At 65.3% G+C, this 18195-nt stretch overlaps 1 protein-coding gene across 1 annotated transcript; it reads left to right on the forward strand.

The window, feature by feature from the left end:
* The first annotated feature begins 3074 nt into the window (after nt 1-3074).
* On the forward strand, nt 3075-15252 carry LDLR (low density lipoprotein receptor). Its single transcript, XM_004595506.2, has 18 exons — nt 3075-3130; nt 7482-7604; nt 7850-7972; nt 8065-8448; nt 9471-9593; nt 10178-10300; nt 10409-10528; nt 10704-10829; nt 11240-11411; nt 11494-11721; nt 12146-12264; nt 12444-12583; nt 12892-13033; nt 13156-13308; nt 13800-13967; nt 14714-14791; nt 14941-15098; nt 15211-15252. Exons 1-18 carry the CDS (start codon nt 3076-3078, stop codon nt 15244-15246), a joined length of 2571 nt encoding a protein of 856 aa, XP_004595563.2. The 5' UTR covers nt 3075; the 3' UTR covers nt 15247-15252.
* The last annotated feature ends 2943 nt before the right edge of the window (nt 15253-18195 follow it).

The following is an 18195-nucleotide window of genomic DNA, read 5'->3' on the forward strand; positions in this document are numbered from 1 at the left end:
GGGACTGAGCTCCGCCTTTCAGTGAGACGAAAACAGAACATTTTAAAAGAGGAGGGCCTGACATGTAGCATAGCAGCTAAAAGTCCTCCCCTTGAACACGCCAGAATCCCCATTATACGGGCACCAGTTCGGACTTTCGCAGTCCTGTTTCCCGACCTGGGAAGGAAGTGGAGGACGGCCCACAGCCTGGGGACCCTGCACCCGCGTGGGAGACCCGGGAGAGGCTCCTGGCTCCCGGCTTTGGATCAGCTCAGCTCCGGCCATTGCAGCCACTGGGGAGTGAATCATCAGATGGAAGATCTTCCTCTCTGTCTCTCCTCCTCTCTGTATATCTGACTTGGTAATAAAAATAAATCAAAAAAAAAGTAAAAATAAAATTTAATTTTTACCGAAAGGTCAGATATACAGAGGAGGAGAGACGGAGAGGAAGATCTTCCGTCCGATGATTCACTCCCCAGTGGCTGCAATGGCCGGAGCTGAGCTGATCCGAAGCCGGGAACCTGGAACCTCTTCCAGGTCTCCCAGGCGGGTGCAGGGTCCCAAGGCTTTGGGCCGTCCTCCACTGCTTTCCCAGGCCACAGGCAGGGAGCTGGGTGGGAAGTGGAGCTGCCGGGATTAGAACCGGTGCCCATGTGGGATCCTGGCTTGTGCAAGGTGAGGACTTTAGCCACTAGGCCATCGCACCGGGCCCAGAAGCCCATCTCTTAATTCCATTGCTTTAGTAATGTTCTCTCAACCCCTCATTTATCGGAGAGGCCCCTGGCACCGGCCGGCTGCCGGGCTGGGACAGTGGCCGAGGGCCGGCCCGGAGGCGGGAGCCGGGCTCTCCCAGCTGCGCAGCTCTGAGCCGCTGCCTCTGGACGCGCCCCCCGCCATCTCCTCTCCCCGTCACAGGTCCTGCTGCAGCAGGTTTTGGCGACACGCCATGGGGGCCGCCCCCACACGTGGCCGCTGGCCAGTGCGACCATGACTCGGTCCTCAGCCTTGGCCCAGCCCGCAGGCCTCTCTGCTGACGTCAGGCCCTAAGGCCAGCCTGGGGGCACACAGGCGGCGGGGCTGTGGGGCGGGAGGGCACAGCTGCCCGATGCATTAGTCATAAACCAGACTGCAGGGGCGGGGCCCGGCTTTGGGTTCGATGCTGGCAGGTGCTGGTGGCCCCACTTCCACCCAGCTCCCTCCTGTGACCTGGGAAAGCAGTGGAGGACGGCCCAAAGCCTGGGGACCCTGCACCCGCGTGGGAGACCCGGGAGAGGCTCCTGGCTCCTGGCTTTGGATTGGCTCAGCTCCAGCTGTTGCAGACGCTTGGGGAGTGAATCATCGGATGGAGGATCTTCCTCTCCTTCTCTCCTCCTCTCTGTATATCTGACTTTCCAATGAAAATGAATTAATCTTCTTTTAGAAATGATTTCTGTGAAAGGCAGAATTACAGAGCGAGAGCGAGCAAGCCCTCGCATCTGGCCACCTCCTTCCTAGCTGCCAGCTCCGGCCCGGGCTCACGCCAGGCGCCTGGCACCCACCCCGGTGGCGGGCACCCCTCCTGCTGCCTGCCCTGGGCCACGGCGAGCGGCCAGGATGGGTCAGGAGGGAGTTCAACACCCTCACCGAGCGCTTGGCAGGGCCCGACAGCGTCCCAGGCGCGGAGCACACACGGGGCGGCCTGGGCTTTTCTGCAGATCCTTCTGGAAGGCCTGCCCTTGGCTCGGCCCTGCCAGTAGCTCGGCTGCAGCCCAGCAGGCAGTCCTGGCCACACTCACCCCGGCACCCAGGAGTTCGATCCCTCTGTCCCCTGTCCGAGGGCCAGGGTTCAAGTCCACCTCTGGCTGCAGATCTCTGCTCGGCACCCTGGGGGCAGCACGGACCTCGCAGGTACAAGCCAGAGAACATTTCAGAGACAAGGTGCTCAGTCCCGGGAGCCCGGGGCTCTCCTGCCGGAGGGCCTGGCTGCAGCGCAGCGTGGCCCACCTCAGAGGTGGCGGGGGAGGCCCGAGCCTGGGCTCTCTCTCCTCCCCCGTCACACTGCCTTCCTGGGGGCGAACAGGGCTGCTCTGGGCCGAGCCCTGGCCGGCCCGCCTTGGCTGTGGCAGGCGTCTGGGAGCGAACCAGCAGACGGGAGATCTCTCCCCGTCACACTGCCTTTCAAATAAACCAACATCAAAGAACTGCCTGCAGGTGCCGGCATCGCAGACAGACACCATGTCTCGTCCCAGGCCCCGCTTCCCATCCAGCTCCCTGCCTGTGGCCTGGGAAAGCAGTGGAGGACGGCCCAAAGCCTTGGGACCCTGCACCCGCGTGGGAGACCCGGAGGAGGCTCCTGGGTCCTGGCTGTGGATCAGCTCAGCTCTGGCCCTTGTGGCCACTTGGGGAGTGAACCAGTAGATGGAAGATCTTCCTCTGTCTCTCCCTCTGTAAATCTGCCCTTCATATCAAAATAAATCAACCTAAGAAACAAGACACCAGTCGGCCGCGGGGTCCCTCCTGCCCGTGGCCCTGGCCCTTCTGGGCGTCTCCCCGGCCCCTCTCGCCATGGCCTTCCTCCTCGGGGCATGCCCCTCTCTGGGGCCCGCGAAGGGGGCGGCACAGCCACTGGCCACCCCCAGGACGCCGCGGGGCCCTGGCCACCCCACCCCTTCAGCAGACCCTGGGTTGCGTTGCTGCTTGCTCAGCTCCTGGCTCAGGTCAACCGATCGATAGCTCTGTCAGAGCCGGGCGTGCCCCCCCAAGCTGGCATCACTGTGTGTGTTGGGGAGCAGGCTGGGCTGCAACCTACACGTGCCCTTGCATGGACTGGCGGCCAAGGGCACAGGGCCACATAAGCCACCAAACTGCCCGTTTCCGGAGAGCAGCTGCCCGGCGTCCTGCAGGGCGGCAGGGGTTAAGCCGGCTGCTCCAGGCTCCTCCCAGGCCTGGGAGGAGCAGACTTTGGAAAATCACCCCACTGGAGCTCCGCCCCGGCTACCAGCCTCCAGCTGAAACTCAGGCCAGGACCGCGTGCAGTCCTGCGGCGGAGCTCCGGGAGCTGGGTGCCGGGTCACGCCTGTGGGGGCTGGCTAACTGGTTCCAGGGCACGGGGCGGACATGAGGGCAGCGCGCTGGGTCCTCGCCCTGCTCCTGGCCACTGCCGGGGCTGCAGGTAAGTCCTGGGCGCCCGGTCACTTCCTTTTGGGGTCGGTGTGGAGAGGTGGGCTCTGAGATCTTGAGGGGCAGGTGGCACGCGCTGCTTATCGGGCAGGGTTGCTGCGACTTACGTGGATGGGGGACACTGGGGGGCACAGCGAGGTACCCCAGGAGCAGCAGGGTACAGGGACACCCAACCAGGGGACCCCCGGGAGCACCAGGGCGCAGGCAGGGGGTGCCCAGCCAGGGGACCCGCAGGAGCACCAGGGCGCAGGCAGGGGGTGCCCAGCCAGGGGACCCGCAGGAGCAGTGGGGCGCAGGCAGGGGGTGCCCAGCCATGGGACCCCCGGGAGCAGGGGAGTACAGGGATGCCTAGCCAGGGGACCCCCGGGAACAGCGGGGCGCAGGCAGGGGGTGCCCAGCCAGGGGACCCGCAGGAGCAGCGGGGTACAGGTGTATGGGGTGCCCAGACAGGGGACCCCCGGAGCAGCGGGGTGTGGACCCACAGTCCTTCCCTCAGGGAGTACCGGTCACCTGGCTCCCTTGGCTCCCCGGAAGTGGGCAGCACCCGAGGTGGCCTCTGCGGGCTTTGTGCGCCCATGGGCGCAGCCACCTCGGGCCCCGCCCCCTCGATCCCGCCCCCTGGTCCCCATTGGCCGCGCTCTGAACAGGCGAGCCTCAGGCCACTCCCCTCGCCCAATGGGAAGCCGAGGCGCGCGGAGCGGGGCGGGATCTCCACGGAAGTGGCCAGGCGGGAGCTGCTGGCCTGGTGTCCACCCGGGCTGTGGCCACAAAGGAGCCCCGCGGCCACGAGGTGCCTGGGCCGCCCTGCCCTGCTCACCCTCCAGGGCCGCCCTGCCCTGCTCACCCTCCAGGGCCGCCCTGCCCTGCTCACCCTCCAGGGCCGCCCTGCCCTGCTCACCCTCCAGGGCCGCCCTGCCCTGCTCACCCTCCAGGGCCACAAGGCTGCTTTGGACATGGCTCCCCACCCGATCCCCAGTGTCCTGAGCCCTGGGGTGCACGGACCCCAAGGCCCCGGGGCTGGGGTGGCTCCCCAGGATGAGGCTGGCCTGCCCTGCCTGGGGCCATTGTTGGCTGTGGGTTTTGGGACCTTGATCCCAGCCTGACCCGCCTCTCCACCCTACAGGGTGTGGGAGGTGCCGGTCCCCCACTCCCCAGGCCTGTGATCACTGGGTTTCGGGGAAAGCAGAAGTGAGGCATGCTGGTGCCCGCGGCACCCACACTTCCAGGGCATCTGGGCACTTGTGTAATTGTGACTTTTTTTCATCTATAATTTGAAAGCTCTTTCATTCCCTGGTTGGTTCCTCAAATGCCCGGGGAGGGGGGTCAAATCTAAGCCAGGGGCCTGAGCTCTGCAGATACTCCACTTTGGGGGTGCCAGGCGCCCCAGGAACGGAGCAGGTCTGTCAGCCACTTGCTGGGATTGGAGATCCCACGGGAAGGGGAAGACCAGGCCACAACGGACCCCACCCATGTGACGCCCTCCCCAGGGGTCCCCCCTGTGGCTGGCAGGCCCCCGAGAGGCCTCCCCAGGACGTGGCCTGGACAGCGGCACAGGGCCCCAGGGTGTCAGCTCACGGAGCGGGCTGGCTGGCCCCACTGCAGAGGCGGCCCACTGAGGCCCCGGGTCTCTCGGTCCCTTGCCTCGAGGCCCCCCGTTAGTGGCCGCAGGACAGACCCCGACCACGTGGCTTCTGGGTGCCCCTGCCCCCCAGGTAGGAGGGAACCCACCAGCTGCTCCCTCTCTGCCTCCCCAGAAATGCCAAGGTTTCCCAGGCCTCGGGCAAATGCCAGAATCCAAACCCACACCCCGACACCAACACACACCCCAACACACACCCCACACCATCACATCCCAACACACAACCTCAACACACACCCCAACATACACCCCACACCAACACACACACCTCCAACACACAACCTCAACACACACCCCAACACACACCCCACACCATCACACCCCAACACACAACCTCAACACACACCTCCAACACACACCCCACACCCCAACAGACACCCAGCACACACCCCAACACAGACACACCCAACACATACACCCCAACACACACACCCCAACACACACCCCACACCCCAACACACACCCCACACCCCAACACACACCCCACACCCCAACACACACCCAGCACACACCCCACACCCCAACAGACACACCCAACACATACACCCCAACACACCCCCCAACACACACACCCCACACCCCAACACACACACACACAACACACACCCCCCACAGTCCACACCCCACAGCCAGGGCTGCCCACAGGTGTACATGCTGAGTGTCAACCACATGCGGCTCACTAAGTCTCCAGGAATGGGGCGTTTCTCCAACACGAACCCCCGGACCCTCAGCCTTAGGGTTCCACATCCGGCCCCGGGGTTGGGGGGTGCCAGGGCCTCGGAGTTCACCCACACGACGTCGTCCACCCGGAAGCCGGTCACCACAGCCCCCCGGAAGCCATGACATGGCACGGAGCCCTGCCGAGCCGTGCCCCCTTAACACACATACGGGCGCACCCCATCCCTGCTCTCGGGGTGCCTGCCAGTCACCATGGCAACGGCCAGCAGGGTGCTGCGCACTCGTCGCCCGCCCCCAGTTCCGTCTCCCAGCTGCAGTGCCTGGCTCGACTCACCATGCCGGGTCCCGGGGTCCCGGGGTCCTGGGGTCCCAGGGTGCAAGGTCCTGAGGTCGCGGGGTGCAGGGGTCCTGGGGTTCCTAAGGTCCTGGGGTCATGGGGTCCCGGGGCCGCGGGGTCCAGGTGTCCTGGGTTTCCGGGGTCCGGGGTCCTAGAGTCCCGGGGTCACGGGGTGCAGGGGTCCTGGGGTTCCTAAGGTCCTGGGTTTCCGGGGTGCAGGGGTGCTGGGTTCCCGGGGTGCAGGGTCCAGGGGTTCCCGGGGTGCAGGGTCCAGGGGTTCCCGGGGTGCAGGGTCCAGGGGTTCCCGGGGTCCTGGGGTCCAGGTGTCCTGGGTTTCCGGGGTCCGGGGTCCTAGAGTCCCGGGGTCACGGGGTGCAGGGGTCCTGGGGTTCCTAAGGTCCTGGGGTTCCCGGGGTCCAGGGGTCCAGGTGTCCTGGGTTTCCAGGCTCCTGGGGTACCTAAGGTCCTGGAGTCCCGGGGTGCAGGGGTGCTGGGTTCCCGGGACCGCAGGGTCCAGGGGTTCCCGGGGTGCAGGGTCCAGGGGCTCCTGGGGTCCTGGGGTGCTGGGGTCCCGGTGCCCAGTGGTCCAGGGCTGGACAGCCCGTGCCGACCCGGCGTCCCATCATGGCGCCCAGGCCGCTGTGCGTGGGCGCATGCGCGAGTGCCGCCCGTGGCCGCCCCGCTCGCTCCACGGCAGTGCCGCTTTACGGCAGCCCCACTTTACGGGTCGGGGCAGGCGCGCCGGCTGCAGCACCCACGGCTCCCGCGGTGGCCGTTGCCATGGCGACCCGGTGCTGGGGCGACGCTGCCTGAGGCTGTGGGGTCTGCGGGCCACCCTGGCAGGCAGCAGGCGCGGGCCCCGCCACCCACGGGGAGACCCAGATGGAGGGACCCCTAGGCTGGGGACGCTGGGGGCAAGTTCACAGAGAGGAGAGACAGAGAGGAAGATCTTCCGTCTGCTGCCTCACTCCCCAAGTGGCCGCAACGGCCAGAGCTGAGCTGATCCAAAGCCAGGAGCCAGGAGCCTGTTCAGGGTCTCCCACGCGGGTGCAGGGTCCCAAGGCTCTGGGCCGTCCTCCACTGCTTTCCCAGGCCACAGGCAGGGAGCTGGGGGGAAGCGGGGCTGCCGGGATTAGAACCTGCACCCCTATGGGCTCCCAGTGCATGCAAGGTGAGGAGCTTAGGCTGCCATACTGGGCCCCAAGGAAATTAAACGTTTTACAAATTTCATTTGAGAAGCAGAGTGACTGAGACCCCCCCACTGGTCACTGCACACGGCCCCAGGGGCTCCATCCGGGTCTCCCACTGGGCCGCCCCCACCCCGCTGCTGCCCCAGGTGCCCTTAACAGGGCGAGCCGGCCTGGAAGTGCAGCAGCTGGGACTGCACCTGGGCGTCCTGCGGGAGGTCCCTGGCCGCGTGTCCCTGGCCGCGTGCCCCTGGCCGCGTGTCCCTGGCCGCGTGTCCCTGCCCGCGTGTCCCTGGCCGTGTGCCCCTGCCCGCGTGTCCCTGCCCGCGTGCCCCTGCCCGCGTGTCCCTGCCCGCGTGTCCCTGCCCGCGTGCCCCTGCCCGCGTGCCCCTGCCCGCGTGTCCCTGCCCGCGTGCCCCTGCCCGCGTGTCCCTGCCCGCGTGTCCCTGGCCGCGTGGCGATGGGCCCGAGGAGGCCCCGCTCACCTCGTTGTCCCCGGCAGGAGGGCACGCCTGTGGCAGGAGGCAGTTCCAGTGCCAAAGTGGCACATGCATCTCCTTCCGGTGGGTGTGTGACGGCAGCTCCGAGTGCCCCGACGGCTCCGACGAGTCCCAGGCCACCTGTGGTGAGTGTCCCCAGCGCAGCCCCGAGTGGCCGGCGGGATGCTGATGGCCAGCCTGCCGTCCCTCACACACACACCTGGCTGGGGGAGGAGCCAGGAGCTGCGTCCGGGTCCCCGTCACCGGGCAGCAGGTGCCCAGGAAGCCGGGACCACGGGGACCTGAGTGGGGCTCAGCACCCCTGCACCCCCGCCTCTGCGGGAGGACGTTGGTCTGACGCGTGCCCCCGGCCCGTCTGTCTGTCACACAGCCTCGGTCACCTGCAAGCCCGAGGACTTCAGCTGCGGCGGCCGCCTCAATCGCTGCATCCCTCGGTCCTGGAGATGCGACGGGCAGGTGGACTGTGAGAACAGCTCGGACGAGCTGGGCTGTGGTAAGGGGGGCCCTGGGGGCTGCGGTGGGGTGGGGAGGGCTGCGACGGGGACCCAGGTGCCCGCTGACCACCTGGCACCCGCGTGCCCGCAGCCCCCAGGACGTGCTCGCAGGACGACTTCCGCTGTGGCGATGGCAAGTGCGTCTCCCGGACGTTCGCCTGCGACGGGGACCGCGACTGTGCCGACGGCTCGGACGAGGCGTCCTGCCCGGTGTCCACGTGCGGCCCTGCCCAGTTCCGCTGCAACAGCTCCAGCTGCATCCCCGAGCTCTGGGCCTGCGACGGCGACCCCGACTGTGCCGACGGCTCGGACGAGTGGCCGCAGCGCTGCGGGGGCCGCGACACGATGGCCAGGGCGGACAGCGGCCCCTGCTCCGGCCTGGAGTTCCACTGCAGCAGCGGCGAGTGTGTCCACGCCAGCTGGCGCTGCGACCGCGACACGGACTGCAAGGACGGCTCGGACGAGCGGGACTGCGGTAGGCGAGCCCTGGGCACGGCGCACCGCCCCGTGGCCACTCGGACCCTGCCGGCAACGCTAGGGCAGGGGTGAGCTGCGTGCAGGTCCACCCCGGCGTGCCTGGAGGGGGCCAGGAGAGCGGCCCTCTGCTCACGCGTGGCCCCCGCCCTCACGTGGGAGACCTGGTAGCAGGCCCCAGCTTTGGCCTGACCCAAGAGGTGTATTTTGGCTGGGCGTCCAGCAGGTGCAAAGTCCAGGGGCGGGCCCTGGGGAGTGTTTCGTTGTTGTTTTGTGACAATGCAGGGCTACCACTTGTGTCCGCTGCTCGCTCACGCTCTTCTTGCGTGGAGCTGTGAGGGTTCGGTCCTGCGGACCCCAGATCACCCTGCCTGGTCTGCCTCTCTGGGCACTGCTGCTGGCACTTAACCCTGCCCAGTGAAATATCAGAGAGTAAAACATTTTTTTTAATTCACTAATTTTTTAAAAAAGACTTATTTTATTGGAAAGGCACATTTACAAGAAAAAAATGGAGAGAAAGAAAGATTTCCATCTGCTGGTTCACTCCCCAAGTGGCCGCAATGGATGGAGCTGAGCTGAGTCGATCTGAAGCCAGAAGCCAGGAGTCAGGAGCCTCTCCTGGGTCTCCCACGCGGGTGCAGGGTCCCAAGGCTTTGGGCCGTCCTCCACTGCTTTCCCAGGCCACAGGCAGGGAGCTGGGTGGGAAGTGGAGCTGCCGGGACTCAACGTTGATGCTTTTAAGGGAGGCAGGCAGGTTTCCTGCTATGCCCTCACCATGTATCACACCAACGGCCCGTGGCGTTTAGGCAATGCTGACCGAGGTGGTTAATAGCAGGTGGGCGGTACGCACAGGGCAAAAATGCCGGACTGGCCGACAATTCAGGTCCCAGGCAGGACACAGGACCGTCCTCCCCCACCAAAAGGAAAAGAATGGCACGCAAGCTTTAAACTTACGAATTGTCTTCTGGAAGGTTCCATGGAGGCGTTCTTTGCCTGACAGTGTCGCCCCGTGTGCCCCTCTAGCCGTGCCCACGTGCCGCCCCGACGAGTTCCAGTGCTCGGATGGGACGTGTGTCCATGGCAGCCGCCAGTGTGACCAGGAGTATGACTGCAAGGACATGAGCGACGAGGTCGGCTGCGTGAACGGTGAGTGTCTGCCCTGGCCGCCTGGTGCGCCTTCCTCCCCGGGGCAAGTCCCGGCTGCGGACCACCAGGGTGAGACGGGCTGCCGGCTGCTTCACTCCCTGCACGCACCCCCAACAGCCAGAGTGCAGCCAGGAGCCAGGAGCTCCACCTGGGTCTCCCACACGGGCGGCCAGAGCTGCGGCTTTTCCCAGACACCTGAGCGGGGAGTTGGATGGGAAGCGGAACAACCCTTGCTTGGCAGGCGGTGCCTGAACTTGCTGTCCCATGCTGCTGGCCTCTGTGGACGGCCTTTATTGTATGGAGCTGGGGAGTAATTACTTTAGGCTGTGGGGAGGGTGGGGCGCGCATAACCCTTGGCTTATAAACAGTCTGTCTCCCGGGGGACAAGGTAGCCACCACCTTCCGGAAGTGCATGGGCGTGACCGTGTGCCAATAAAACTTTATTGGAGTCCACAGCAGCAGGCCGTGATTTTGCAAAGCCTGCCCGGGCGTGACGTGCAAGGCGGGTGGTGGCAGCCATGGGTTTTTGCCAGTGAGTGACCCGGGTGTGCTGCCTGGTCACCGTTCCCTTTGGCTCTTTGCAGTGACGCGGTGTGAAGGGCCCAGCAAGTTCAAGTGCCACAGTGGGGAGTGCATCCCGGCAGACAGGGTGTGCAACTCGGTCAGGGACTGCCGGGACTGGTCGGACGAGCCCATCAAAGAGTGCGGTGAGACCCCAGGGCGCGGGTGCTTACGGGGGGCCGTGCCTGGTGGCACCCCATCTTCCTCGGAGGAGAGAGTGACCGCTGTGTCCTCCGCCCCCACCACTGGTGCAGCGACCAACGAGTGCCAGGACCACAATGGCGGCTGCTCCCACATCTGCAACGACCTCAAGCTCGGTCACGAGTGTCTGTGTCCCGACGGCTTCCGCCTGGTGGGCCAGCGGCACTGCGAGGGTGAGTCTGAGCTGTGCCTTGGTTTCCCCCATCGGTTTGGCGGGCGTCGAAAACAGGCTGCACCCAGCCCAGCGGGGCACAGACCTGGCTCCTTCCTGGATTATGTTGCTCTAGGTCCCCAACAGTATTCCTTCCTGGATGTGAAACAAAACCATCCTCTTCCTGTGCCTGGTAGATATTGACGAGTGTGAGGACCCCAGCGCGTGCAGCCAGCTCTGCGTGAACCTGCCGGGCAGCTACAAGTGCGAGTGTGAGGCAGGCTTCCGGCTGGACCCCCACAGCGGAGCCTGCAAGGCCACGGGTGAGCGCCGGGCCAGCCCCGGGCCTCCCCGCCACCTGCCCTTTGCACAGCCTGACGTCACCCGGCCAGCTGCTTGCTGGGGACCAAGGCTTCTCCGTCCCTGGCAGGTGACCCCGGAGGGGTGTGGTAGGGTTAGCAGCCCCAGTAAGCTTCCGCCACCTGGGTTCCAGGCAGTGCGCTCCATGTGTCCCACATGGGTGGCAGGGACCCCAAATGCTGTCTGTGGCCATCAGTGGAGGTCCCTAGGAGGTGGGCATGGGGTCAGCTGAGTCCTGGCCCGGCCCTGTGCTGGGGCGTTGGCATGTCCAGGCATGCGCCCTGGGCCGCACGGTCCGCCCTCCAGGCCAGCGGCGGGTGTGTCCCGAGGTCACAGGTGGGTCGTCGTTCATCTCCGTGACGTGTCCCCCCAGGCTCCATCGCCTGCCTCTTGTTCACCAACCGGCACGAGGTGAGGAAGCTGACGCTGGACCGCAGCGAGTACACCAGCCTCATTGCCAACCTCAAGAACGTGGTGGCGCTGGACACGGAGGTGGCCAGCAACCGAATCTACTGGTCCGACCTGTCACAACGCAAGATCTACAGGTGGGGGACAGTGACGTCCACCAGGGGAGGGGACAGCCATGAGGACGACACGCACCTCACCCCCTTCCCCTCGTCGCCTCAGCGCGCAGATGGACAAGGCGCATGGCTTCCACGCCTACGACACGGTCATCAGCGGGGACCTGCAGGCCCCCGACGGGCTGGCCCTGGACTGGATCCACGGTAACATCTACTGGACCGACTCGGTGCTGGGCTCCGTGTCCGTGGCCGACACCCGGGGCTTCAGGAGGAAGACGCTGCTGCGGCAGGAAGGTTCCAAGCCCAGGGACATCGTGGTGGACCCCGTGCACGGGTGGGTGATGGGGTGGGGGCCATGTGGGGAAACTGAGGCAGGCAGGAGCCACCCGCGTGCTGACACGATTGGAAAACCTGTACCCAGTTGGAATGAGGGGAACAGCCGGAGAGGGGGAGGGAGGGAGGAATCTTCCACCCGCTGGTTCACTCCCGGCCGAAGCCGGGAGCCATCCTGGTCCCCCATACCCAGGCCGTCCTCTGTGGCCTTCCAGGCACATGGGCAGGGAGCTGGATGGGAAGCGGAGCAACCAAGACGGGACCCGGCTCCTGTGGGCAATGTGGCCTTAACGGCCACGCTACGATACGAGCTCTCGCGCATGAATTTGGACGTGACTGTGGGAACTCCCGGGAGACCCACACGGAGCTCCAGGCTCCCAGCTCCGACCGTCGCCCCAACGGATTCCTCCCCTTCCTCCTGCCAGCTTCATGTACTGGACGGACTGGGGGAGCCCTGCCAAGATCCAGAAAGGGGGCCTGAACGGCGTGGACATCTACTCGTTAGTGACCGAAGACATCCAGTGGCCCAACGGCATCACCCTGGGTAGGTGCCCTGAGTGGACAGAACTGCCTTTCTAGAACCTTCCGCGCTTTTCTGGAAACTTCTCTCTGCTGCATCCTTCGGTCGAGCGGGAGCTTCTCTTTTCGGGTGTTTTCATGGTCATTCCAAGTGTCCTCCTGCGGGCCTCTGGCATCTGCAGATGACGCCCCGTGTGTTTCTAGATCTTTCCAGCGGCCGCCTCTACTGGGTGGACTCCAAGTTGCACTCCATCTCCAGCGTGGACGTCAACGGGGGTAACCGGAAGATGGTGCTGGAAGACGAGAAGAGGCTGGCACACCCCTTCTCCTTGGCCATCTTCGAGGTGAGGCCTGGTGCCCGTGTGGCCCCTGGTCTTGTAGTCTGTTGGGGCCAGGATGCACTTGGGAAGGTGCCCAGGCCCCGAGAGAGGCCGCACACCAGGAGCCAGGAGCCCCGTCGGGGTCTCCCACGCGGGTGGCAGGGCGCCCTCCGCTGCTCTCCCAGAAGGGCTCACAGCGGCGCTCCTAGGGGGAGGCTGGCGCTGCAGGTGGCAGCCTAACACACTCCTTGGCACTGTCCCTTCGTGGCCGGGACAGAGAGGTGGCGTCTAATGGGACTCCCGTGTCTCCTTGGCCCGCCCTCCCCACGCAGGACAAGGTATTCTGGACTGACGTCATCAATGAAGCCATTTTCAGCGCCAACCGCCTCACGGGCTCCGACGTCCACCTGGTGGCCGAGAACCTGCTGTCCCCAGAGGACATCGTCCTCTTCCACGACGCCACACAGCCGAGCGGTAAGCACGGGCCAGACGCCCTGTTCCACTCCTACCCGCTGTCCCCCGCCCCGGCCGGCGATGCCCGGGAAGCTTCTAGAACCTCCTTCTGCCCAATGACCCCGTCTCCCGTCCTTCCCCAGGGGTCAATTGGTGCAACATGACGGTCCTCCCCTACGGCGGCTGCCAGTACCTGTGCCTGCCAGCCCCACAGATCAACGGCCACTCGCCCAAGTTCACCTGCGCCTGTCCCGATGGCATGGCGCTGGCCGAGGACATGAGGAGCTGTGTCACAGGTGAGGCCCGGGCTCTGCCCCTCCTGCCGCTGAACCTCTCTTGGCCTCACCTGTCTAGTGGGCACATGAGGTCACCCACAATGAGTACATTTTTAATTCCCGTCCGTTACTTCACGCCCCAAATGGCTGCAGCAGCCGGGGCTGCCCCAGGCCAGCCTCAGGAGCCAGGGCCGCAGCCGGCTCTCCCTTGGTCTAGACTCGGGCGGAAAGCGAGGGGCCGCCCCCCGTGCCAGGGCCATGTCTTCTCCCCAGGACCCCATTGCCCCCCACACAACTTGGTTCTTGCTTCTGGAAGGCAGGAAGGCCCATCCCTGCCCCCGTCTTTGTGCTGGGGAGGTGGGGGGCCCTCCATTCCCGGTCACGACCTCCAGGAACCCCACCCCCAGGAGCCCCCCAGCTTAGGAGTCTGTGGTGGGCGTCCTGGCCCGCGGACACTCCCAGGCTGGGGTCTCCCTGCCAAGCCCGGACCAACCCTGTTCTGTTTCTTCCAGAATCTGAGGCCGCCATGACCACCACCCCCCTGGGGACGCCGACAGCCAGGTCCACGGCCCTGGGGCCAGAGCAGAGCCCGGGCAGCCGGCCGCCTGCAACCACTGCACAGCGGCCCACGTCCTTCCGTGGGCTCGGCACTGTGGACACAGTCACCGTCTCCCAGCAAGGTAAGGCCTGCGTCAGCCCAGCTCCCTGGCGGAATCTCCTTTGCAAATCAGCTCTGATTCCAGCTGTTGTAACTTTCACAGCCTCAATTTGCCTCTCTGTAAAACGGGTCCAATGCCCAGCGCCCGCAGGGGTGGGGGCCTGATGTCGCTTCTGCAGCAGTTTTTAAAAACTATGTTTATTGAAAAGGGAGAGCAGAGAGCCCCCTCCCCAGTGGGGAGGGCTGGGTCCCCCCATGGGTGGCAGCAAGGATTTGGGGCCATCAGCTGCTGCCTCTCTAGGAAGCTCCAGTCCACACGCTGTGGGGCTGGCCCAGCTCCGCCAGGAACCTGTGCCCAGGTCAGGGCCGACAAGGCAGGGCCTTGCACATGGAGGGCTGGGGTCATCCTTACTCTGCAGTGACTGTGACATTTCAACCTCCTTGGGGGCGGGATCTGACGCACTGGCTACGTCTCCTGGGACCGCCTCTCTTCCAGTCCCAGCCTTGGTCCCTACGGTCCTGTCCCCTGCCTGTCGCAGCCATTTGGGGAGCGCAGCAGCAGGTGGGAGCTCACTCTGCTGTGTGTGTGTCCTATGCCGACACTAAGCCACCTGCTAAGAACTGTTCTGGCACGGACGGCCGGCAGACGCAGAGGGCAACCTGCCCCCAGACCAGCCAGCCAGCCGGCCCGTGACCCCGCGTGCGTGGTGTCCTCCTCTGGGCGGGAGTGGGCCGTCTGCCTCCCCTGAGCCTCTCTCCTGTCCGCAGCCCTCAACAGCCTGGACAGCCAAGGCAGCGAGGGGAGGCCCAGGCGCGTGGGGGCTCTGTCCGTTGTCCTGCCCCTCGGTAAGTGGCCACGCGCTGCCCTGCCCACAGCCGCTCCTTGCAGCTCTGCAGTCCCCACGGGCACTGGCAGGGGACAAAGTGACAACCAGAAGAGGGGTTCATGCGTTGGCCCCCACTGTCCTGACCCCGTCCCTCCCCACCCCGCGCAGCGCTGCTGGGCCTGCTGGGCCTTGGAGCCGTCCTGGTCTGGAAGAACTGGCGGCTGCGGAATATCAACAGCATCAACTTCGACAACCCCGTGTACCAGAAGACCACCGAGGACGAGGTGCACATATGCCGCAGCCAGGACGGCTACACGTACCCGTCGGTGAGTGCGGGCACGGGCGGCCGCGGTGGGCGCCCACGGCAGGGGAACGCCCCGCCTCGGGCTTGGGGGAACGCGACTGAGCCCCTGGCCTGATGGCTCCGCTGTCCGGCAGCGTCAGATGGTCAGCATGGAGGATGACGTGGCCTGAGCCGCCCCACCGCGCTGGATTCCACCGCTACTGGACACCGGCGCGACCGAGGACAGTTTGCACGCCCTTGACCTTGAGTGCCCGCGGCCGCCTGCCCACCCGGGCTGTGTGTTATATATTTATTCATCCGGGAGGCAGAAGGCGCTGCTGGTGCCCACCAAGACGCATTCGCTGTGGCGGGCAGGACACTTTCTGGACACAAGTGGGCCGGCCAAGGCCAGGCGTGCCGGCCCTGCACTGACCTCGCCCGTCCCACATGAGGGTCAACCTCAGGGTCCGCCTCTCGTGTCCTCGGAGCCAGGGGACCCCGAGTCACTACCAGTAGCCCTTAATGGTTCATGAAGTGCCTGAAACATCCGGCTACCTTGCACGTGCAGCCTGCACCCCAGAGCCTGCTGACCTGTGTGTGTGTGTGTGCGCGCACCCATTTTGCACTGTTTCCTGTGGAACGCTGACTGGCGGACGGGCGGCGGGTTGGCTGGCCGTGCGTGGCGCTCCAGCTTTGCGTCCAGCAGAACTCCAGCCCAGGCCCACGGGGCGTGTCCACAGCAGCCATCCCTCACTGCTTGGAGAAGCCCACACTGCCGCCCCAGCCGCTCATGTACATAACCCCTCCCCGTCGAGTTTGGCACTTTGGAGAGATGCTCGTCCCATGTACATATCTATAAAAAGAAGATCTATTTATTTTTGCAGATGCTGGCGGCTCCTGCTGCCTGTGTCCGGCGGCACGGGGGGCGGGCAATGTAGCTTGGCATGAGAGAATGCGGTTTTTGTAGGGGAAGCAACCCGTGCGCGGTGTGCGTGCATGGCATGGCCTTTGCGTAAAGCATTGTACGGAACGTTTTACAGCCTGGAAGGTGCCTTGTCCGATAAATGATCGGGTTACACCTGCGGTGGCGTTCTGTCGGCCCCCAGCCCCGGGGACTTGATGCTACTGAGGTCTGTTTTATTGCTCACTTGCTCAGCGAGCCTGGAGTTTCATCACACCCCCTGCCGACCCAGCAGTCAGAGGAGTTCCAGGAGCAAAGTCCCCCCTGGCCGGCCACGTCATTGGGCACAGCGGGCGGAGCCACCGCCCGACTCCAGGACCCCGGACTGGAACGTCCCTCCCAGCCTCTCCGCTTCCTCTCAAAGACTGACTGATCTTAGTGGGAAAGGCAGATTTACAGAGGAGACACAGAGAGGAAGACCTACCATCTGCTGGTTCACTCCCCAAAGGGGCCGCAGTGGCCAGAGCTGGGCCAATCTGAAGCCAGGAGCCTCTTCCGGGTCTCCCACGCAGGCACAGGGTCCCAAGGCAGGGAGCTGGGTGGGAAGTGGAGCAGCTGGGACACAAACTGGCACCCCTATTGGACGCTGGCGTGTACAAGGTGAGGATTTAGCCCCTGAGCCATCGCACCGCGTCCCAGCACACACGCACAGCTGAGGAGGCCGGCAGGGGCCTGGCTCCCTGCCACAGAGCTGGAGACCCAGGCCCTCCGTGGCTCGGGCGGGGTCCCTGTCCCCGGCCACTCTGCGGTGGGAAGGAGTGAACCAACAAGCCGCAAGATCTTTACGTCTCTCCTGCTTTTCAAATACAGGAACAAATTACAATGAAAAACAAAGCCAAAGGTGAAACCCACAGCCCACTCATTAGGACGCCACAGTGGAGAGCCACAGAAAAGGGCTGGGGGGCTGTGGGGACTCGTGGTGCTGCAGGTCAGTCCCACTGCTGTGGGTACGCCATGCGCAGCACGGGCTCAGCCGGACACATGGCCGCCCAGGGCGTCAGGGCGTAGGTGTGTGCTAGCTTCAAAGGGGCTTCGACCAGCTGCTACCACGCAGCCCACCCCAGGGAGGCTGGGAGCCATGCTGACCCGTGACACCCCGAACAAGCCAGAGGTGTTGCTGTGTGTGCTCACCAGGCGAGCAGGGGAGCCAGCCAGAGGACGTGGTGGCAATGGTGGTGTGGATGTCTGCCACTCCCACCAGGCTAAACCCCAGGCTCCCCCGAGAGGTCCTTGGAGAGCAGAATTGGGGTTCACATATGTCCCCAGCTCCTGTGACTGGTCAGGGCCACTGGGCTCAGACCAGGCACGCGAGGCCAGGCAGGTTCTAGGTCCCAGGACCCTGCTCCCTCACGGCCCAGAGTTCCTTGGGGGTATGGGACACCCAGGGCTGAGGGCAGCAGAAAGAGGGGTGACAGTGCCTGCCTGGGGAACTTGGGGGACGCTGCTATCCCTCCCGTGGCCACAGGGAGGCGCGAGCACCCTTCTTCCTGCGACCTGGCTTGGGAAGCGTCCAGAACACCCCGGGGAGTGGACAGGGTTAGTGGACAAGGTCGATGATTGCTTCATGGCCCGAGTGCGTGCCCAACTGTGCGGCAGAGGGGACGGCGTGGGGCCTGGGCAATGATGCCATGGCGCCCGGCCAGGTCGGAGTGTCCTCCGGCCAGGACAGGTGTCCCCAGAGGACGGAAGCTGCTGGCAGATGACCAGTCCCCACTCCCGGGGCACAAGGCTGGGCACAGCTGGCTCCTAGGGCCGGGCAGCTGCTCCCCAGCCCCTCACCCACCCCAGCCTGGGGTGTCCCCTGCTGTCTCTGCTGAGCAAACCCAGCTGTCTGTGGCTAGCCAGCCTGGAGCCTGCGGGCAGGAGGGGAGGGCCTGCCTTGCCCTGCAGCTGCCAGGGACCAACCCACCCAACCCCCTGGGTCAGCTCCCCGTCCCCGGTCGTCAGGGACTTCCCACCACGATGATGTAACGGACAGGGAAAGGAGTACTGAGTCCCACCAGGTCACAGCACCCACTGGGCAGAACCCCCAGGAGGCCGAGCCACCCTCACCTCCCCTTCCAGCAGCGCCCCCCCCATCTTGGCACTCGCCCTGTGCGTCCAGAAGACCCTGGGGGCAGTGAGGACAGAGGACAACTGTCCCCTTCAGGCACTGCCCTGTGAGCCCAGCATGGACGGC

The sequence above is a fragment of the Ochotona princeps genome, chromosome 33 (genome assembly GCF_030435755.1).
Source record: "Ochotona princeps isolate mOchPri1 chromosome 33, mOchPri1.hap1, whole genome shotgun sequence".
NCBI lineage: Eukaryota > Metazoa > Chordata > Mammalia > Lagomorpha > Ochotonidae > Ochotona > Ochotona princeps.